The sequence below is a fragment of the Rhinopithecus roxellana genome, chromosome 11 (genome assembly GCF_007565055.1).
Source record: "Rhinopithecus roxellana isolate Shanxi Qingling chromosome 11, ASM756505v1, whole genome shotgun sequence".
In the NCBI taxonomy this organism is placed as follows: domain Eukaryota; kingdom Metazoa; phylum Chordata; class Mammalia; order Primates; family Cercopithecidae; genus Rhinopithecus; species Rhinopithecus roxellana.
This window is the reverse complement of record NC_044559.1, coordinates 91,602,606-91,626,106: the sequence shown is the minus strand read 5'-3', so window position 1 is coordinate 91,626,106 and position 23,501 is coordinate 91,602,606. Positions and strand designations below refer to the sequence as shown.

General features: G+C 38.3%; 1 protein-coding gene across 3 annotated transcripts in view; it reads left to right on the top strand.

Moving 5' to 3' along the window:
• Window positions 1-23,501, top strand: part of HERC4 (HECT and RLD domain containing E3 ubiquitin protein ligase 4) — a 153,022-nt gene that overhangs the window by 79,208 nt on the left and 50,313 nt on the right. For all 3 annotated transcript variants that reach the window (XM_010375398.2, XM_010375392.2, XM_030940447.1), the window contains 6 exons: window positions 4-80; window positions 363-487; window positions 1,662-1,721; window positions 1,848-1,959; window positions 2,465-2,654; window positions 4,028-4,200. In XM_010375398.2, the coding sequence (XP_010373700.1) occupies window positions 4-80; window positions 363-487; window positions 1,662-1,721; window positions 1,848-1,959; window positions 2,465-2,654; window positions 4,028-4,200 (737 nt within the window). The remainder of the gene's footprint in view (window positions 1-3; window positions 81-362; window positions 488-1,661; window positions 1,722-1,847; window positions 1,960-2,464; window positions 2,655-4,027; window positions 4,201-23,501) is intronic.

The window sequence follows — 23,501 nt, the reverse complement described above, 5'->3', positions numbered from 1 at the left end:
CAGATTCTGAAGAATATTTCTGTGTAAAAAGAATTTTCTCAGGGGGAGATCAAAGCTTTTCACATTACTCTAATCCCCAGGTAATAATATAGTCATGTAAATAATTACTTAGCTCCAATAATTTTGACAAATTTAAAAAACCCATTATTAATGTTCTTTATATGTTACAAAGTAATTACCTTAGTTTTTTTCCTGTCAAGTCTACAGAATAAATTTTTTCTGATCTATTTGACAGGTTTTTGTTTCAGGTGTTCAGTAGAGATTTAATTCTATTTTAAAAACAAATATATAGTGGGAATTTCTTGGTTTTTGAATTATATATAATATCTCCTCCCTCTGACTAATCTTATTTGAAAATTTAGAACCGTGGGCCACCAGATGACTTCAGATGTCCCGATCCTACGAAGCAGATCTGGACAGTGAATGAAGTTCTAATTCAGAAATGGCTGAGCTATCCTTCTGGAAGGTTTCCTGTGGAGATAGCCAAGTAAGAAAAGCATTTTGGGCCAGGCACGGTGGCTCCTGCCTGTAATCCCAGCACTTTGGAAGGCTGAGGCAGGCAGATTGCCTGAGCCCAGGAATTGGAGACCAGCCTGGGCAACATGGCAAAACCTTGTCTCTCCAAAAAAGTACAATTAGCTGGGCATGGTGGTGCACACCTGTGGTGTTAGCTACTTGGGAGGCTGAGGTGGGAGGATCACCTGAGCCCAGGAGGTTGAGGCTGCAGTGAGCTGAGATTAACACCATTGCACTGTAACCTGGGCAACAAAGTGAGAACTTGTCTCCAAAAAAAAAATCCATGCATATTTTTAAAGATCTTAAATAAATATGTATAAGTTGTAGTTCTTTCATGTACATAGAGATATGTTAAATGATAACGTAAAATATTTAATGTAGCCATTTTAGGATTGGCCTTGAAATGTGTTCCTTCTAGTTTCACAATGGTCACTGTCTTAACTTTTATACTTTCTGGAAGACTTGAATATTATTTCTTCCTTGAATATTTTGTTAACTTGTCTAGTAGCACTTAAGATGTTGTTACTTGTTTTTTGTTGGTATTTGGGATGATGGGTTGTATTTGAAAAGCTGTTTTGTTTTTCTAGATTGTTTTCCAAAACTATAATTTTTCGGAAAATCCCAAAGATACCCCAGATTAGGCTCACTGCCAATATAAAATGTTTAATATTTTTTAAAATTAAAAAACTTTTTACATGAACATAAACACTTAATTTTTAAAATTCCATGTTTTAAAGCAGATAACATTTGTTTGATAAATGGATGAAAGTAATATTTGAGAAAGTCTAGCATAAACAGTAATACCTTTTTTTTTTATTTTTATTTTTTTTATTATACTTTAAGTTCTAGGGTACATGTGCATAACGTGCGGGTTTGTTACATATGTATACTTATGCCATGTTGGTGTGCTGCACCCATCAACTCGTCAGCACCCATCAATTCATCATTTAATAAACAGTAATACCTTTATCAAGTATCATTTTATCACTCTTTAGCAATTTATGTAATTCTGATTCATCTAATTGGGTGTTAGAGGAGTGCTCTATAGCATTAAATATTAGATTTTTCATTTTAATTCTTTTTTAAGAAAGGGTAAACAAATTCCTAATTCTGTGATTTAAAAAAATTTTTTTTAAATTTTTTAGTGAGATAGATGGAACATTTTCTTCCTCTGGTTGCCTAAATGGAAGTTTTTTAGCTGTTAGGTAAGTGGCAATTCTTTAATATGCTGGAATTCTCAAATTTATTGTCTTAAATAGTATATCAAATTAAAAAATGAAATAATTTTAAATTTTTATTCTTTTTTTTTTAATTTCTTTTCTGTTTTTTAGCAATGATGATCACTATAGAACAGGTACCAGGTTTTCAGGGGTTGATATGAATGCTGCTAGGCTTTTATTCCACAAACTTATACAACCTGATCATCCGCAGATATCTCAGCAGGTCTGTTTTTAAAGTATTATATTTACAGTATTATCTGTTGATTTTTTTTGTTTTGTTTTATGTTATACGTTTATAGCCTAATTTACTTTGCAGTTCCACAGACTCTTATGACACGCTTTTAAAATAAAATTTTATTTTAAAGCATTTGTAATATAGCTGTCAAAGATCTACAAATCTTTTCAGATGTTTGAAGCAGACCCTGAATTACTTAATATTACCATGTTGCTTAAGTTTGTATATAGTTATAGAAGTAGAGAGTTTAAATTGAGAATTGTACACATGGTTTTTAAAATTCTCCAAACAATGCTTAGGCATTGCTTTTCATTGTGCTTGAAAGTATATTCATTGTAAGATGTTGTCTTTCTTTTTTCTTCTTCACCATTTCATGTTTGCTGTAGTACAAAATTTTCCTTTTCTTTCTTTTCTTCCTGCCTTCCTTTTTTTTTTTTCTTTGAAAGTGTATTCATTTTAAATGAAGTAGGTTTTACTTTTTGTCAAAATATAGGTGGCAGCTAGTTTGGAAAAGAATCTTATTCCTAAACTGACTAGCTCCTTACCTGATGTTGAAGCATTGAGGTTTTATCTTACTCTACCAGAATGTCCCCTGATGAGTGATTCCAACAATTTCACAACAATAGCAATTCCCTTTGGTACAGCTCTTGTGAACCTAGAAAAGGCACCACTGAAAGTACTTGGTAAGAATTCTAATATTTTTTCGTTTGAAACCTTTTGCTCTTTAAATGAAAATGCTCATAAGTTATTTTGCCATTTGCAATTATGCTGCCCTGCTTATTTGACACTGTCTTAGGGGAAAAATGAACCTGTTTTTCCTTTTCTTGCTTTTGTCTAGTCATTTGATTCTAGTTGTTGGAGTTTTTGAAAGAAAAACATGTTAGATATAGAATTTTTAATCAAAGATAACAGCAGAGATAGTATTAGGAAAGTTAAAAACTGTTACCCGTATTCCTTTCCCTCATCACCTTTAGTATAATTTTGCTATTAAAGAAGTAAAGGAGGAGGAACAATTAAAACTGAACAAACATGGGCTTTAAATCTTCTTGGAACTTTGATATAAGCCCTTTATCTTATGTTTCCTTTACTTGCTAATTTCATGATATTTGATTTTATTTTTCTGTCTGTAGACTGGACTATATTGCTCATCTGATCTTGCACTTCTATCTCTCACCGCTCTGGTTTTTTGGCCTTAAGTTTTCTCACTTTAATTTTTCTAATTGTCTAGATTTTATCTCTGTCTCCTGGCCCTTATAATTTTTTTGCTACAGTTAACACAGTGCTTTTCTTGCTAATGGTATTTGTTAGATATGTGGAGCTAAGATATATGGAAGTAATAATATCAGTACAAGAACTTTAAGGCTGAGGGTAAATGGAGGAAGCAATGAGCCAGGGGTAGAATATGGGAATCTGAGGGAAAAAGAGTCAAGCAGGGACTGACGAGTATTGCTTTCCTGTTGTCAGAAGTTTTTGTATTCTTTCTGCCTGCTTCATAGGATTGAAGTGTTTGTACTTAGTAACTACAAATAGTGAATGTGGGGAAGGACCCATATGTTACACTTTACATTGTTCAGCTTCTGTATTTGATCTTCAGGAGTACCTTGCATTTTAAAGGTAGTAGTTCACAATATTTCAACCATATATTAAATTGAAAGATAAAACTTAGAAAGATCCTTTAGTATTAGAGCAATACAATTTAAAGGATGTTTTGTTTAAAAATTGAAATTGTAATTTGCAAAACATTTTTAAATAACGGGTTTTAATATTAGGTATAGTGGTGAGTTTTTAATATAATTTAGGCAACCAAGAATATAAATTCAACAAGACTTTCATACTTTATTTTTGCTTTTGAGAGCTTTTAGGACAATATTGTTTAACTTGGTCGGGGGGGTTTATAAACCTTAGAAATGTTACATAAGATATTGTGTTATATGCATCTTTCTGGGGTATTCTAAGGGTTAACAACTACTGCTTCAGAAAAAAAGTCAGTATGATTTTGAAAATTGTGATTTTTTAAAAAATTCATTTTATTTGCATGTTCACTTTTTAATAACAGAAAACTGGTGGTCAGTACTTGAACCTCCACTGTTCCTCAAGATAGTAGAACTTTTTAAGGAAGTTGTGGTACATCTTTTGAAACTCTACAAGATTGGTATTCCCCCTTCTGAAAGAAGAATTTTCAACAGTTTTCTTCATACTGCATTAAAGGTTTTAGAAATACTACATAGGGTATGTCCAATTGTTCCTTTATTTTCCTCTTTCCCCATTCCTATTAACAGATTGGTAATGTTCATTTTAACATTATTGGCGAAAACAATGTATATTATAGAAATTTGGAAACGTTATCTATACTTTCTCTTAAAAGAAGTAATAAACCTGTCCTTTGGAACTCTGGTCTTACCTGACTTCGTTAGGCGTGTATAGATAACTTATCCATAGTTGGGCAGAACAATAACATACTAATGAGTTAGAATTCTCCTTATATTTACATATGAAGAATATAATTTGTTAGTTTGCATTATATGGTTTTTGTTAGCTATAGGTGGTTATCCTATGAAAGAGATTGGGTCCTAGTTGTGATTATGAACATTTAAACTTGTGTTCTTTTGCTATAGGGTACTAATGACCTCAATTAAAGTAGAACATTTCATTTGAAACAAATGACTAATTTAAAATTGGAAACATATGTAATTCATTAATTTGCCTATTGTTCTTCCCTGCCCTTTTTCCCAGTGTAAGAAATAGTACCCTTTACACTTGTAGCAGTTCAAAGTTATATGAAGAAGTAGACTCTGAGCTGTTTCATTAAAGATGGATTTCATCCCTGACAGTTGGTAGGTATATCTCTATTATGCCATTTGGTTTTGTCAAGTTGCTATTTAGATGAGACATGACCTAAGGGAGAAGCATATGTTTCTAACCTATGGAATGACTAAAAAACCCACATGAACCTTTAATCTTTAGTTTCTTGTCCTTAACAGCTTCTTTGCATTTTCAGACCCTCTTGCCTAGTACTAAGGTAAATAATAAAGGGATATAAAGGAGATAATCCATCTGTTCTTTGTCTAAGAAAGAACTTTTACCGACCATTTATTTTCCTATTTTAGTGAAGCTCCTGGGTGTTTTTCTCAAATACTTAACTTTCTGGACTTACTTTTTTCTTTTGTATTTAGTGTGTCCAAGATTCCTAGAAAAACAACTCATTTCTCCTCATTTTGATTGATGAAATCATAGCCATATATTTCCTAGGGAAACAGGTCATTCTTACATTTGCCTTTACCCAGAACAAGGCTTTCTTTTAGCATATCAGGGTCCAGGTCTGCAGTAAACAGTTATTAAGAAGATTCTCTATCTTCACGAGATGGGTCTCTACCTTTCTGTGTACTTTTTGCTGAGGATTCGAGAGATAAATTAGATCGTTTCTTTTATCTGGACTTCGGCCTACTACTTTGGTGAACAATTCCTTTTCAGCTGGACCCTATTACCAAATAATTACTCATTCTGTGCTTTCATTATCTGCTTATCTTTATTCCCCCCTTTAAAAAGTACTTTTTTTCCTTAGCTGTGTCTTTTACCTCGAGAAAATGGAAGGGGAAGAAAAGGGGAGGAAATTGAACATTTTTTCTTTCAAAATACAGGCAGGCTTCAGCAAGTTAAATTACCTGCCTAGCTCAGTAACTTCAGTCTCAACTAAGGAAGAACTTGATAGAGTTTCATCTTCAGAGACCTTTTTGATGGACTCATTCTAAATACTAGAATCTTCACATCTTGTTAGTTGAAGGAGAAGGGAAAATAACATTTATTGCTTGCTAACCACAGATAGGACTAGAACCTCCTTTGTCTGTAGTTCATGTGAATACTTTTTGGATATATTTAACTTTTAAAACCCTATATAGTTGGTATTTTGCTCCTTTTCCTAGACTGGAAAAATGAATGTCCACATCAAAGTAAGTAGTAGAGTTGAAATACAAATACAAATCTTCTACAAAGTCCCTGCTGTTACTAGTGTTCTTATATTAGCAGATATAATAGTATAATCTGTTTAGAAGGGGATTTGATTTTATTTTATGCTCCTAGAGCTAGAAGTTCATATTCTAGATCACATGTAGTATGTTATAGGCGCTGGACTAGGAATCAAAAAGACCATATTTCTAACCTCTCTGTGTTGCCTCCTACCACTGTGATTTTGAAGAAGTCTTTTTCTTTATCCCATATGCAAATGAAGAATTATCTCTAAGGATTGAAATACCAGCCCTGATAGTTTTCCAAGATTTATGTATTGTTTAAGTTATATAATATGGGCTGGGCATGATGGCTCACACCTGTAATCCCAATGCTTTTGGTGGTGAGGCAGGCAGATCACATGAGGTCAGGAGTTCGAGACCAATCTGGCCAACATGGTGAAACCCTGTCTCTACTAAAAATACAAAAAAAAATTAGCCGGGTATTGTGGTGCATGCCTGTAATTCCAACTACCCGGGAGGCTGAAGCAAGAGAATCGCTTGAACCCAGGAAGCGGAGGTTGCAGTGAACTGAGATCACACCACTGCACTCCAGCCTGGGTAAAAGAGTGAGACTCTGTCTCAAAAAAATTAATAATACAGTATATGTAAGTAAGTTATTATATATTCATAAGACAGTGATTTTGTTACCACCACCACTTGGATGGAAAACCACTACTTTTGACTTGAAGAAATTTTTGGGTTAGGAGGAAATTGGGTTCTTGTTTGCAGTAGTTACTTAGTCAAAAGCAGTATGATACTGGTATGACTTTCTTAAACATCTCTTTTTGGGAGGCTTTAGAGCAGTGAATTATCTTTCTTCTATGCCTTAGAGGAAACTTTGCTTCATCCTACTCTGCCATAAATAGATATCTGTAGATACCAGCTATGAGGGATGATTCATTTGTATCATTCAAGAAAGCTATTACTATCAAAACTTGTTTATTCAAAGACATCTTGTATATGACAGCTGCCTATATTCCTTCCCTCTGCTCTATGGTCAAGAATTAAGGGTAATTTCCTCAGTATTCTTCTTTCTCTAACCCTGGAGCATAATTATGAACTAGAGAACTGGACTTTGTGTTCCCTATTCATTTCAGGATTTATGGATGCACGTGTTCCTCCCATATGTCATGTCCTTTGGAAAGTTTTTGAATTAAAAATCATTTTCAGTTCTCCAAATGGCATCATAAGAAAATACCTTTGGTACCTGCTGTCAAGAATGGATGTATTATCAGCTAAATGAGTTTACTGGCAAATAATTGGGTTATTTAGTAGTTTCTGAGTTCCACTTATAGACATTATAGACATGCTGGTATGCCAAAAGAGAAGCCTTACTTGGTCTGTCTAGGCTAGTTGCTACATATTTGTGCTGATCTAAATCAGTGATTTTCAAACTATTTTATGCAGAACCCTTAAATAAAACCAAACAGATAAAACATACTCACTATAACCACCCTCGAACTGAGGTTTTAAAGCAAGAATACTAAACTTTAATTAAAATGTGAAGTAAGTGTTATAATCAAACTTACATAGATTTTGTTTTGTACATTTAGGCAATAATCCTAAATGTATAAGTTGTTTTGAACTTCTACCATGTGACTTCTTTTTAAAGTTCATTTTGCAAATATTGAGTGCCTACTATGTGCTTATTATTATATTAGATATTAGGGATGTCATGATAAAAAAAAGATGTGATTTCTGCCCTTGTTGAGCTTACAGTGTTGAGAGATTGTATAAACTTTTTGGTCTTTATGTTACAGGATGGTAAGTACTAGATTAGGGAAAATGCAGAGTGCTGTGAGAACACTTGGGAGGGCATGTAACTATGAAGGACTAAGAAAGACTTCCCAGAGAAAATGATGGCTTGTTGAACCTCATCTACCATGCAAATATATTATTTTTGTTATAACATTAACATTTATTTTCAAAAACTTATATATCGTATTAGCAAGATACACAAACTACAAACACTGGTTGCGTTTAATTTTTCTTTAATTCTTAATTTTTGTGGGTACATAGTAGGTATATCTTTATGGGGTACATGAAATGTGCTATCAAATCCTAGGTTTGGCCGGGTGTGGTGGTTCACACCTGTAACCTCAGCACTTTGGGAGGCCGAGGCCAGTGGATCACTTGAGGTCAGGAGTTCAAGACCAACCTGGTCAATATGGCGAAACACCATCTCTACTAAAACTTACAAGAATTACCTGAGTGCGGTGGCACCTGTCTGTAGTACCAGCTATTCAGAAGGCTGAAGCAGGAGAATTGCTTGAACCCAGGAGGTGGAGGTTGCAGTGAGTCGAAATCATGCCATTGCACTCCAGCCTGGGCAATAGAGTGAGACTCTGTCACAAAAAAAGAAAAATCTAGGTCTTACTCATTCATTCTTTGTTTTTTTGTTGTTGTTGTTTGTTTGTTTTGTTTTGTTTTATCTATTAGCCATCCCAACCTCACCCATGCCCCTGCCTCCCCACTACCCTTCCCACTTCTGGCAACCATTCTTCTACTCTATGTCTCCATTAGATAAATTGTTTTGATTTTTACATCCTACAAATAAGTGAGAACATGTAATATTTATCTCTGTGCCTGGCTTATTTCACTTAAATAATGTCCTCTAGTTTTGTCCATATTGTTGCACATGACAGGAATGTCATTTTTTTTTTTTTTTTTTTTTTTTGAGATGGAGTCTTGCTCTGTCACCCAGGCTGGAGTACAGTGGCGTGATCTCAGCTCACTGTAGCCTCTACCTCTCAGGTTCAAGCAGTTCTGTGCCTCAGCCTCCTGAGTAGCTGGGACTACAGGTATCTGCCACCACAACTGGCTAATTTTTTGTATTTTTAGTAGAGATCGAGTTTCACCATACTGGCCAGGCTGGTCTCGAACTCCTGGCCTCAAATGATCCACCTGCCTCAGCCTCCCAAAGTGCTGGGATTATGGCTGTGAGCCACCAAGCCTGGCCAGGATAGTACTCCATTGTGTGTAAATACCACATTTTCTTTATTCTTCCTTTTTTTTTTTTTTTTTTGAGATGGAATCTCGCTCTGTCACCAGGCTAGAGTACAGTGGCACAATCTCGGCTCACTGCAACCTCCATCTCCCAGGTTCAAGCAATTCTCCTGCTTCAGCCTCCCGAGTAGCTGGGATTACAGGTATACACCACCACACCCGGTTAATTTTTGTATTTTTAGTAGAGACGGGGTTTCACCATGTTGGCCAGGATGGTCTCGATCTCCTGACCTCATGATCTGCCCACCTTGGCATCCCAAAGTGCTGGGGTTACAGGCATGAGCCACTGTGCCCAGCCTTATTCATTCATCTATTGATGGACACTTAGATTGCTTCCAAATCTTGGCAGTTATGAACAGTGTAGCAATAAACCTGGCAGTGCAAATATCTCTATGATATACTGTTTTCCTTTATTTTGGGTAGGTCCTCAGCAGTGGGATTGCTGGATCACGTGGTAGCTCTATTGTTAGGTTTTTGAGGAACCTCCAGATTGTTCTCCATAATGGTGGTACTAATTTACATTCTCACCAACAATGTATGATGGTTCCCTTTAGTCCACATCCTTGCCAGCATTTGTTATTGCCTGTCTTTTGGATAAAAGCCATTTTAACTGGGGTGAGATATCTTACTGTAGTTTTGATTTGCATTTCTCTGATGATCAGTGGTGTTGAGCACCTTTTCATATGCCCGTTTTTTTTTTTTGTTTGTTTGTTTGTTTTTTGACTCACTGCAACCTCCACTTCCCGGGTTCAAGCAATTCTCTTGCCTTAGCCTCCCAAGTAGCTGGGACTACAGGCTCATGCCACCACACCCAGCTAATTTTTTGTGTTTTAGTAGAGATAGGGTTTCACTATGTTGCCCAGGCTGGTCTCGAACTCCTGAGCTCAAGTGATCCACCCTCCTCAGCCTCCCAAAATGCTGGGATTACAGGCATGAGCCACCGCACCAGGCCACCTGTTTAGTATTTTTATGTCTTCTTTTGAGGAATGTCTATTCAAGTCTTTTGTCCATTTTTTAAATTGGATTATTACACTTTTTTCTATAGAACTGTTGCAGCTCCTTATATATTCTGATTATTAATCCCTTGTCAGATGATTAGTTTGCAAATATTTTCTCGCATTCTGTTTGTTGACTATTTCCTTTACTGTGTAGAAGTTTTTTAATTTAATGTAATCCCATTTGTCCACTTTTGCTTTGGTTGCATGTGCTAGTGGCGTATTACTCAAGAAATTTTTGCCAAGTACCAGTGTCCTGGAGAGTTTCCCCTAATGTTTTCTTACAGTAGTTTCATAGTTTGAAGTCTTAGATTTAAGTCGTTAATCATTTTGATTTGATTTGTATATAGTAAGATAGGGGTCTAGTTTGATTCTTCTTTATACAGATATTCAGTTTTCCCAGCACCGTTTATTGAAGAGACTGTCTTTTCTCCAGTGTATGTTCTTGGTTCTTTTGTCAAAAATGAGTTCACTTTAGGTGTGTAGATTTGTTTCTAGGTTCTCTATTCTGTTCCATTGGTTTATGTGTCTGTTTTCATGCCAGTACCATGCTGTTTTGAAGTCAGGTAATATGATTCCTCCCAGTTTTGTTCTTTTTGCTTAAGATAGCTTTGACTATTCTGTGTCTTTTGTGGTTTTGTGTAAATGTTAGGATTGTGTTTTCCATTTCTGTGATCAATGTAATTGGTATTTTGATAGGGATTGCAATGAATCTATAGATTGCTGTAGGTGGTATGGACATTTTAACAATATTGAACATGGAATATCTTTCCATTTTTTGTGTCCTCTTCAATTTCTTTCATAGTTTTTCTTTCTTTTTTTTTTTTTCTTTTGAGATGGAGTTTCACTCTGTTGCCTAGGCTGGAGTACAGTGGCCTGATCTCGGCTCACTGCATCCTCCACCCTCCAGGTTCAAGTGATTCTCATGTCTCAGCCTCCCAAGTAGCTGGGATTACAGGCCACGCCAGGCTATTTTTTGTATTTTTAGTAGAGACAGGGTTTTGCCATGTTGACTGGGCTGGTTTTGAACTCCTGGCCTCAAGTCATCCACCTGCCTTGGCCTACCAAAGTGCTGGGATTACCCGGCGTGAACCACTACGCCTGGCCTGTTTCAGTTTTTTTGAATGGTTTAAGACTTGTTTTATGACATAACATATGGTCTGTCTTTGAGAGTGATCCATGTGCTAAGAACAATGTTTATTCTGCAGCCATTGGATGAAATGTTCTGTAAGTATGTGTTTGGTCCATTTGGTCTGTAGTGCAGATTAAGTCTGATGTTTCTTTGTTGGTTTTCTGTCCGGTACATCTCTGTCCAGTGTCACAAGTGTAGTGTTGAAGTCTCCAGCTATTACTGTACTGAGGTCTATTTCTCTCTTTAAGTCTAATAATGTTTGCTTTGTATATCTAGGTGCTCCAGTGTTGGGTGCATATATATTTACCATTATTTTTTATTATTTTTTTATTTTATTTTTTATTTTTTTGAGACGGAGTCTCGCTCTGCCGCCCAGGCTGGAGTGCAGTGGCCGGATCTCAGCTCACTGCAAGCTCCACCTCCCGGGTTTATGCCATTCTCCTGCCTCAGCCTCCCGAGTAGCTGGGACTACAGGCACCTGCCACATCGCCCGGCTAGTGTTTTTTTTTTTGTATTTTTTAGTACAGACGGGGTTTCACCGTGTTAGCCAGGATGGTCTTAACCTCCTGACCTTGTGATCCGCCCATCTCGGCCTCCCAAAGTGCTGGGATTACAGGCTTGAGCCACCGCGCCCGGCCCTATTTACAATTATTATATCCTCTTGCTGAGTTGACCCCTTTATCATCATATAGTGACCTTCTTCGTCTCTTCTTATACTTTTGTAATCTGTTTTCTCTGATATGGTAGCTACTCCTGCCCTTTTGGTTAACATTGGCATGGGATATCTTTTTCCATCCCTTTGTTTTCAGTCTGTGTGTCTTTATAAGTGAAGTGTGTTTCTTGTAGGCAACAGATCATTTGGTCTTATTTTTCTATTCATGCAGCCATATGTCTTTTGATTCATGAGTTTAGTTCATTTACATCCAATGTTATTGATAAGTAAGGACATACTCCTGCTATTTTGTTATTCATTTTCTGGTTGTTTTGCAGTTTTCTCTTCCTTCTTTTTTTTCTTGCTATTTTGTTTTTAGTGAAAGTGATTTTTCTCTTGTGATATGATTTCATTTTTGCTTTTTATTTTTTGTGTATTCGTTGTATGCGTTTGGTTTCAGGTTACTATGAGGCTTGCAGATACTATCTTATAACCCATTATTTTAAGTTGATAACAACTTAACACTGTTTTTATAAACAAATAAGCAAAAAGAAGACTAATGAAAACTCTACACCTTAACTTTGTAACCCTGCTTTTTAACTTTTTATTGTTTCTAGTTATATCTTACACTATGTTTGGAAAGTTGTTGTAGTTGTTATTTTTGATTGGTTAACCATTTAGTCTTTCTACTTAAGAATAGTTTACACACCATATTTACAGTGTTGTAGTATTCTGTATTTTTCTGTTTACTATTGAGTTTTGTACCTTCAGATGATCTTGTTATTGCCCATTAGTGTTTTTTTCTTTCAGATTGAAGACCTCCATTTAGCATTTCTTGTTCCACAGGTCTAGTGTTGATAAAATTCCTCAGCTTTTGTTTGTCTAGGAAAGTATTTGTCTTGCAGGGTGGAGCGCGTTGGCTCACCACTACAATCCCAGCACTTTGGGAGGCTGAGGCGGGTGGATCACCTGAGGTCAGGAGTTCGAGACCAGCCTGACCAATGTGGAAAAACCCCATCTTTAGTAAAAATACAAAATTAGCCAGGCACAGTGGCGCATGCCTGTAATCCCAGCTACTTGAAAGGCTGAGACAGGAGAATCATGCCAGTACCATGCTGTTTTATTTACTATTCGGGAGGCGAAGTTTGTGGTGAGCCGAGATCACACCATTGCACTCCAGCCTGGGCAATCAGAGTGAAACTCCATCTCCAAAAAAAGTATTTATCCCTCATGTTTGAAGGATAATTTTACTGGATAAATTTTTCCTTCAGTACTTTAAATATGTCATGCCATTCTCTCCTGGCCTGTAAAGTTTGCACTGAGAAGTCTGCTGCCAGCATATTGGCACTCCATTGTGTGTTATTTGTTTTTTTTCTCTTACTGTTTTCAGGATCCTTGGTTTATCATTGACCTTTGAAAGTTTGATTATTAAGTGTCTTCAAAGAGTCTTATTTGAATTAAATCTGCTTGGTGTTCTACAATCTTCTACTTGGATATTGGTATCTTTTTCTGTGTTTGGGAAGTTCTCTGCCATTATCCCTTTGAATAAACTTTCTACCCCATCTCTTTCTCAATCTCCTCTTTAAGGCCAGTAACTTAGATTTGCCCTTTTGGGTCTTTTCTTTCTTTTTTTTTTTTTTTTTGAGACAGAGTCTCGCTCTGTCGCCCAGGCTGGAGTGCAGTGGCCGGATCTCAGCTCACTGCAAGCTCCGCCTTCCTGGGTTCACGCCATTCTCCTGCCTCAGCCTCCTGAGTAGCTGGGACTACAGGTGCCAACCACCGCACCCGGCTAATTTTTTGTATTTTTAGTAGAGACGGGGTTTCACTGTGGTCTCGATCTCCTGACCTTGTGATCTGCCCGCCTCGGCCTCCCAAAGTGCTGTGATTACAGGCATGAGCCACCGCGCCCGGCCGCCTTATTGTTTTTTATTCATTTTTCTTTTGTCTCCTCAGCTCACTAATTCTTTCTTCTGTTTGATCAATTCTGCTATTAAAAGACTCTGAGACATTCTTTGGTATGTCAGTTGCATTTTTCAGCTCCAGAATTATTGCTTCATTCTTTTAAGTCATTTCAATCTCTTCGTTAAATTTATCTGGTAGAATTCTTTCTCTGTATTATCTTGAATTTCTTTGAGTTTCCTCAAAATAGCTATTTAGAATTCCCTGTCTGAAAGGTCACGTGTTTCTGTTTCTCCAGGATTTGTCTTTGGTGCCTTATTTTGTTCATTTGGTGAGGTCATGTTTTCCTGGATGGTCTTGATAACTTAACAGATGTTCCTCTCTGTTTGGGCATTGAAGAGTTACGTATTTATTGTAGTCTTCGCAGTTTGGACTTGTGTGTATTCGTGCTTCTTGGAAAGGGTTTCCAGATATTCAGAAGGACCTGGATGTTGTCATCGCTTAGAAGCTGTATCTGCTTTAGTTGACACCCCACACCCAGTAACCCTGTGGTTCTGGCAGACTCATCATAAAGGTACTACGATGGTCTTAGACAAGATCTGGAAGAATTCTCTGAATTACCAGGCAGAGACTGTTGTTCTTTCTCTTTGCTTACTTTTTCCAAAACAAACTTTTGTTTGTTCTAAGGCACCTGGAGGTTTGGGTGGAGTGACACAAGCACCCCTATGGCCATGCTACAACCAGTGGGACTACACTGGGTCAGATCTGAAGCCAGCACTGCACTGGGTCTCACCCAAGGCCTCCTATAACCACTTCCTGGCTACTGACTATCTTCACTCAAGGTGCTGGCACTCTACAATCACCAGGTGGCAAAGCCAGCCTGCCCTGTGTCCTTCCCTTCAGGGCAGATAGTTTCCCTAGGCCCTTGGTGACTCCAGAGGTTCCGTCTGGGAGCCAGGGACTAGAGTGAAAATCCTTAGAAGTCTACCTATTGTACTGCAGCTGAGCTGGCACTCAAACCACAAAACAGTCCTTCCCACTCATCCCTCCCCTTTGCAAAGGCAGAGGAACACCCCTGGACCTCCCCTTGGCCACTGTCACCAGTGGCCTGTGGGGAGTACTGCCAGAATACTGCCAATGTTTCCTTGAAGCCCAATGGCTTTTTTTTGTTTTTCTGTTTTTGTTTTGAGACTGAGTCTCCTATCGCCCAGGCTGGAGTGCAGTGACGCAGTCTCAGCTCCTCCATCTCCTGGGTTCAAGTGATTCTTCTGCCTCAGCCTCCTGAGTAGCTGGGACTACAGTCCTACACCATTATGCCTGGCTAATTTTTGTGTTTTTAGTAGAGACGGGGTTTCACCATGTTGGCCAGGCTGGTCTCAAACTCCTGACCTCAAGGATCCGCCTGCCTTGGCCTCCCAAATTTGCTGGGATTAAAGTGTGAGCCACCACGCCCAGCCCTAAGGGCTTTTTTGAGACAAGGTCTGGCTCTGTTGCCCAGGCTGGAGTGCAGTGGCACAATCTCAGCTCACTGCACTCTCTACCTCCCAGGCTCAAGCAGTCGTCCCACCTCAGCCTCCCCAGTAGCTGCGTGTGACACTGTGCTGGCTAATTTTTGTATTTTTTGTGGAGACAGTATTTCTCCATGTTGGCCAGGCTGGACTTGAACTCCTGACCTCAGGTAATTTGCCAGCCTCTGCTTCCCAAAGTGCTGGGATTACAGGCATGAGCCACCATGCCTGGTCCTTAAGGGCTCTTTAGTCAGCTTGTGGTGAATGCTGCCTGGCATAGGACTTCCCCTCTGGCCCAGCACAGGTCCAGAAATGCCATCTAAGAACCAACTTCTGGAATTGGTTCACCCTCCTACGTTGGAGCTGGTACCTAAGGTGCAAGACAAAGTCCCCTTTACTTTTCCTCCACTTTTCTCAAGCATGAGTCTTGCCCCATATCTGCCGTGGTGGGGAATGTGCTGAGTCTCACCTGAAGCCAAGAAGTTTCAGGCTCACCCAAGGCCTGTGTACATAGTACCTGGGTATTGCTGCTGATTATTCAGGGCCCCAAGGGCTCTTCAGTTAACAGATAATGAAAGCTGTCAGGACTGAGTCTTTTTGAGGCAGTGGGTTCCCTTCTGGGCCATTGTGTATCTAGAAATGTTGTCCAGGAGCTACGACCTGGAAAGCAGTCTTCACAACTCTGACTGGTGCCCTATCCAGCTGTGGCTGAGCTGGTATCCAAGATGTAAGACAAAGTTCTCCCCACTCTTCCCTCTTGTCTTCTCTCCACAAGCAGAAGGAGAGGATCTCTTTTGGAGCCACAAGCTGTGCAGCTTTGGGTTAAAGGAGGGGTAATGCCAACAGTCCCTTAACAGCCCTAGCTGGTGTCTCAGTAGGTCGCACGCCTCCCCAGTTCACTGGCTCTGGGCCCAGTTCTGCACTAGGACTCACCTAGTAGTTGCAGTCCTTGTGGCCTGCACTATGTTTGAAGTTTATTGAGGGCCCCAGAGCACTTTAGCCTGCCATGGTGAGGCTTGCAGGAACTCACATTTTGACCACTGGGATCCACAATTCCCCTCTGGCTAGGGCTGGATTTTAATGCTCCCTCTGTGGACAGGAGTCAGCTAAATTTGATCCAGTTTTACTTTCTGCTGTAACAGAGCAGTGTTAAGCTCACTGCCTCACAATTGCTGCATTCTTTCTCCCCCTCATGCACAGAAATGCTCTCTGCACCACACTGCCACTGCCAGGGGCTGAGAAAGGGGTGATGTTGGTGATTCAAGACTTTTTAATATCTTTTTATATCTCTTTTTTCAGCAATATGAAGTTGAAACCAGGTACTGTGAGTGCTCACCTGATGTTTGGTTCTCAGGAAGATGCTTTTTTTGTGCAGATAGTTGTTAAATTGGTGTCCATGAAGCCAGGACAATCGGTGGAGCTTTCCGTTTTGCCATATTGCTTCACCTCTTACCCCTGTTTGCTTTTAGGGATCGAAACTGTGGCTTCACTTTTACATTTTAAGTAAGATAAACAAATGTGAATCATTTTCTGCAAGAGGCACTAAATTTTAGAATCCAATGTGATTAAAAATTAGTTTATATATGTATAAACATAAATATTGGAGAGGGGAAAGCCATTGTGTTTTTTTGTATAACTATCCTATGTATTTTCTTTTTTTAGTAGAAAGAGTTTGGCTAATTATTTCAGTTGATTAAAGCACAATACTAAAGACTCCAGGGTAGGACCTGCAAACTTTTTCTGTAAAGGACCAGATAGTAAATATTTTATGCTTTGTGAGCCATACAGTTTTTGTTGCAACTAGTCAACTCTCAACTCCACTGTGGACAGCATGTAAATGGATGGGAGTGGCTGCTTTCCAGCAAAATTTACTTAAAAAAAAAACCACAGCGGGTAGCATTTGACCCACAGGTTGTCGTTTGACGACCCCTTCTTCTAGGATGAAGATTTTGGTCTCCATATATAAACTTGGTATCTTTGTTTTGTTTGAAGGCTAGTAATAGCAGTACAACTCTGGTCAGTTTCTCCCAAATGAGTATCCTGGCCACAGATATAAAGCAATCAAAACAGTGGGAGAAAAAAAGAACTGAAAGTGCTTTTGTCAATAATTAGAGGAGATAAAAATATCAACTGTGGAAATAAAAGCAGTATTATTAAATGTGTGCTTCTTAAATTGGATTATTTGTACCTTCAGTGCTAAGCCACAGGATCAAGCAAATTGGACAGTCATATAGTGAGTCAAAAATGCATGTGTCACTGGGCGCAGTGGCTCACACGTGTAATCCCAGCACTTTGGGAGTCTGAGGTGGGTGGATCACCTGAGGTCAGGAATTCGAGACCAGCCTGACCAATATGGTGAAATCCCGTCTCTACAAAAGTACAAAAAATTAGCTGGGCACGGTGATGGGCACCTGTAATCCCAGCTACTTAGGAGGCAGGAGACTTGCTTGAACCTGGGAGGTGGCGACAGAGCAAGACTCTGTCAAAAAAAAAAAAAAAAAAAGAATGCAAGCGTCTTAGGCATGTGTTATATTTCTGGCTCTGTTACTTATGTGACCTTGGTTACTTTCTTAAATGCTAAGCCTTAGTATACTCATCTGTATGATCATAATAATAGTATACATTTCATAAGACTGTTTAAATGATATAATATATGTGAAGTCTACTTTAATGATAGTTTTTATAATTTTATTATTGGAACATAAAATTTGAGTGATTTTTTTTTTTTTTCTTTTTAAGACGGAGTTTTGCTCTTGCCGCCCAGGCTGGAGTGCAATGGCATGATCTTGGCTCACCGTAACCTCTGCCTCCCAGGTTCAAGCGACTCTCCTGCCTCAGCCTCCCAAGTAGCTGGAACTACAGGCATGCGCCACCATGCCTGGCTAATTTTTGTATTTTTAGTAGAGACGGGGTTTCACCATCTTGGCCAGGCTGGTCTCGAACACCTGACCTCATGATCCACCCATCTTGGCTCCCAAAGTGCTGGGATTACAGGCATGAGCCATCGCGCCCGGCCAAATTTGAGTGAATTTTAAGGTAGAGTCTGCATTATAGTGAACATTTTAGCTTCCCTTCTTGATAATGCATACTGAAGACCTGACAGTCCTCTACCCCCTTCCATGGAAGGAGGTAGGGTAATGGTGTTATATATGTGTTTGTTCTCTTTTTCTATTAGGAATACTTCAGGGCAAAAGTTCGGAAAACATGAAAATTATATAAACCATTAAAACGTGAAAATTATATAAACTATTATTTTTACTAAAAATTAACAATAAGCATAATACATCTCACTGAAAATGCAACAGATATAGAACAATCCCTTTAAAGTGCCGTTAAAAGTAAGAACTATAGGCAATATCTCTTAAGTTTTATTTGTCCATCCATTCATCTCATATTTATTGATACCTGTTTGGACACCAGCATTATCTGGTTAGATTTATATAGTTACTGAGTGATTCATTTTGTTCCCTTTCAGATATTGCTTAATTTTAATGTATATGTGATTATTCACAAATTATAAAGTTACTTTTGTTATTCTTCATTGGAAAGTTAGCTAGTTTTGTTTAGTTTGTAAATGTTAGACCAACTTTGTTTCTTTGGTGGTTTTTCTTCTCTTAAGTGCAACATCTCCGTAGGGTCTGCATTTGGCTCCTTTTGTTTTACTTTCTACCTCTCCCTCACCTACTGCCACAGCTTTAGTTGTCTCCTTTAAGGAAAATTACTGTCAGTTATGTCTTTGAGGCAAATATTTCTCTTGAGTGACTTGACAGTCCTGCCATTACTTTCAACTAAGAAAGGTTTGTCTTGTTTTCCTCACTCTGTGTGTGTGTGTGTGTGTGTGTTTGTGTGTGTGTGTGTGTGTATATGTGTACAGTAGTTTTTTTTTGAGACGGAGTCTCTCTCTGTCGCCAGGTTAGTGTACAGTGGCACAATCTCGGCTCACTGCAACCTCTGCCTCCTGGGTTCAAGCGATTCTTCTGCCTCAGCCTCCCTAGTAGCTGGGACTACAGGTACACACCACCGCACCCAGCTAATTTTTCTGTTTTTAGTAGAGACGGGGTTTCACCACATTGGCCAGGATGGCCTCAATCTCTTGACCTCGTGATCCGCCCACCTTGGCCTCCCAAAGTTCTGGGATCACAGACGTGAGCCACCGTGCCCAGCCTATATACAGTAATTTTTAAAATTACTCTTACCCAGGGTTGAAATATTGAAGTTGTTTTTGACTCTTCTCTTGTTTTCCATATCCATTAGCTGCCATGACCTCTGCATTCTTATTTAGAGACTTTAAATCTTTTAGCAGTCTCCTAATTCTACTGCCAGCCTCTCTACTTATTCTTAACTATACCTCACTCAGCAGAATATTATTCATAAAATACTACTGATTCTGTTACTTTTTAAATCTAAAACCTTATTTCTCCATGTATCAGCTTTTGCCACAGTAATATTCTGTAACAAAACATGCCAGAACTCATTGGCATACAATGATGTGCATTCTATTTCCTACGGGATTGGGCCTTGTTTTAGCCTGAGCCTTGGCTGAGGTTGGCTAACCTAGAGAGGATTGAGGTCAGCTTATTTCCCAACTGCACGTTGAATCCAGTTTTGCTCCCTCTGCCTGTCATTCTCTTTAGCAGTTTAGCTGGGGGCAGTTATATGCAGATTTTGTTTCCTTAGCTGATACTGTTCTCTGCCCAGTAATGTTCTCCTTCAAACCTTTTTTTTTATTTTTAATCTTTTCCATTCACTTTCCTTTTTGATTTTTGTTTGCAGTATCTTCAAACCTACAGAAACATTGAAAACAAATATAATTAAAACCTGTGTGCCCTCCATTCTAGATTCAGCAGTTGTTAACATACTGTCACATTTGCTTTATATATGTTGTGTGTGTTCTTTTTTCATGAATCATTTGAAAGTAAAATATAGATATCATCCTTTAATACTTCATCTTTCATCTCTTAAGAATATAGGCATTTTTCTGTGTAACAGCAGTAGCATTATTTCTCTTAAGGAAGTTAACTATAATTCTATAATATCATCTGTCTGTGCATTCATATTTCAGATTTCCTCGTTTATAGCAAAAATATTGTTTATATTACTGCTTTTTAAATAACTAGAGTCCAGTCAAATTTTGTTTTTTGCGATTGTTGAGTCTTGCTACTCTCCTTTCTGATTCGTGAACATAGTGAATGACTCTTCAGTTTCTCTCAGCAGTGCTTTGTAGTTTTCAAGGATTTTGCATATTCTTTTAAAAATTTTATCCGTTCTCTTTCTCAAAAATATATTCCTAAATGTTTTATGTTTTTGATGCTATTGTAAATGATTTTTTAAAATTTTATTTTCCAATTATTTGTTGCTAGTACAGAGAAATACTTCTTCTTCTTTTTTTTTTTTTTTGAGACAGAGTTTCACTGTTTTTGCCCAGGCTGGAGTGCAGGCGTGAACTCAGCTCACCACAACCTCCACCTCCCGGATTCAAGCGATTCTCATGTCTCAGCCTCCCGAGTAGCTGGGATTACCGGCATGCACCACCATGCCTGGCTAATTTTGTATTATTAGTAGAGATGGGGTTTCTCCATGTTGGTCAGGCTGGTCTCGAACTCCCAACCTCAGGTGATCTGCCCACCTCGGCCTCCCAAAGTGCTGTGATTAGCAGCGTGAGCCACTGCCCAGCCTTTTTTTTTTCCTTCTTCTTTGAGACAGAGCTTCGCTCCTGTCACCTGGGCTGGCGTGCAATGGTGAGACCTTGGCCCACTGCAACCTCTGCCTCCTGGATTCAAATGATTATCCTGCCTCAGCCTCCCAAGTAGCTGGGATTACAGGTGCCCACCACCACGCCCAGCTAATTCTTACATTTTTAGTAGAGACAGGGTTTCACCATGTTGGCCAGGCTGGCCTCAAACACCTGACCTCTGGTGATCTGCCTGCCTCGGCCTCCCAAAGTGCTGGGATTACAGGCATGAGCCACTGTACCTGGCCTAGAGAAAATCAATTGAGTTTTGAGTGTTGGCCTTTTACACTGTGATCTTGATAAATTCTTAGTTCTGGTAATTCTCTTATAGATTGATTCAGTTGGCTTTTTTAATATATACAATCATGTTATTTTCTTGGCATATTTTATTAACTAAGAATTCCAGTACAATGTTGAATATAAGTGGTTATGGTGGTCATTCTTGCCTAGTTCCTAATCTTAGAAAGAAAGCATTCAGTATCTTAACAGTAAGTATAATGTTGAATGTCAGGGGGTGGGGGGGGGGCGGGGGTGGTGGTTAGATGGGTTTTACCTGTTTGAAGAAATTTTCTTCCATTTCTCATTTGCTGAGAGTGTTTATTATAAATGGATGTTGAATTTTATCAGGTGTTGTTTCCATCTGTTGAGATGAACAGATGATATTTTTTCTCCTTTTTTTCAGAAATATTGTGAAATTCATTGATAGTTGGATGTTAAACCAACCTTGCATTCTTGGGATCAACTTTACTTGGTGTTATATGTATATTATACTTTATATATATTATTGGATTTAATTTGTTAATATTTTATTGCGGGTTTTATATCTGTATTCATGAGGGATATTGATCTGTAATTTTTATTTCTCATATTGCTGTCAGCTTTTGGTATCAAGTTTATTCTGGCTTCATTAAATTAATTAAGAAATGATCCTTCTTTATTTTCTGAAAAAGTTTGGTTAATATTGGTATTACTTCTTTATTAAATGTTTGATATAATTCATCAGTGAAACCATTTTGGCCCTGGAGTTTTCTTTTGGGAACATTTTTAATTTCCTATTAAATTTAAAAAATAAATATAGGACATTTCCAGTTTTCTAGTTCTTCATGAGTCAGTTTTACCAAGATACATATGTAATCATGTTTCTTCTTTAATTCCTGATAGTGGTAATTTGTGTCATCTCTTTTTCTTGGTCAGTCTGACTGTAGGTTTATTCATTATTATCTTTTCAGAAAACCCATTTGCTTTTAATTTCTTCTCTAGTGTTTTTCTGTTTTCTCTTTCATTGATTTCTCTTCATTTCCTTCCTTCTGCTTGATTTGTGCTTAATATGATCTTTTTTTTTTCTAGAGTCTTAAAGCAGAAACTTTGATGATTGATTTTAGACCCTTTATTTCTAATATGATCATTTAATACTATAGATTTTCTTTCTTTTATGCCTGGATTTATTAGCATCCCACAAATTTTTGTGTGTTTTTACTTTTAAGTTAAAAATATTTCCTAAAGCCCCTGTTTCCTAGCTCCAACATTTGGATCTTCTCTGAATCTGACTCTGTTGATTGCTTTGTCTCTAGACACTTTTTTGTTTTGTTTTGTTCAGTTTAATAATTTTTTTTTTTGAGACAGAGTCTTGCTCTGTCACACAGGCTGGAGTGCAGTGGTGCAATCTCAGCTCACTGCAACCTCCACATCCTGGGTTCAAGTGATTCTTGTACTTTAGCCTTCCAAGTTGCTGGGATTATAGGCATGTGCCACTGCAGCCAGCTAATTTTTGTATTTTTAGTAGAGACAGGGTTTCGCCACATTGGCCAGGCTGGTCTTGAACTCCTGACTTCAGGTGATCTGCCTGCCTTCACCTCCCAGAGTGCTGGGATTACAGGCATGAGCCACCACTCCCAGCCTGTTCAGTTGGTTTTTGATATGTCTCATAATTTTTGGTTATCTATAAAATAGTAAGAAACTGAAATCAGTAGGTTTAAAGCTTATAAATTGGTACACCTCTCCTATCTGGTATTAGTGTAAGGATTTGAGTTTACTTAGTCAGAGGTTAAGCTGGGATTGAATTTTTAATTTGTTATAAATACCTTCATTACACTACAGGCCTCTAATGCTAGAGGAATTTGAGGCCTCTAACACTGGAGGAATTTGAGGCCTGTGGTACAGTGTGTTTAGGGTGGAAGTGGAGTGTCAAATGGTTTTTGTGAATGTTTATGCCCCACTTTGCATGCCTACTCCTTAGAGGGGTGTTCTTCTCACTCTTTCCTCTTGTCAGTTGTAAACTGGTGTTGCTTGTTACTCAGTCCTTTAAAGATTGGTAGAGGAGAGGGAACAGAAATGGTTCTTGGTTGTTACAGCATAGCCTTGGTTTTAGGTAGATTATGTGTGCCTGGACCTTGCATGGAACTTTCTCAGAATTCCCTCCCCTTTTCCCTGTGGCAACCAAACTGCTTTGGATCTTTTTGTGTGGCAGTTTCTGCTCCCTCCTCCAGCAATTGCAGATGTCTAGTCCTACTGATATAAGATTCTGAGCCTAGGACTGTTCTTGTCACCTTTCCTCCCAGAAATTGAAGGTTTTTCCTTCCCTCAGCAACAAGACATGGGTTTGC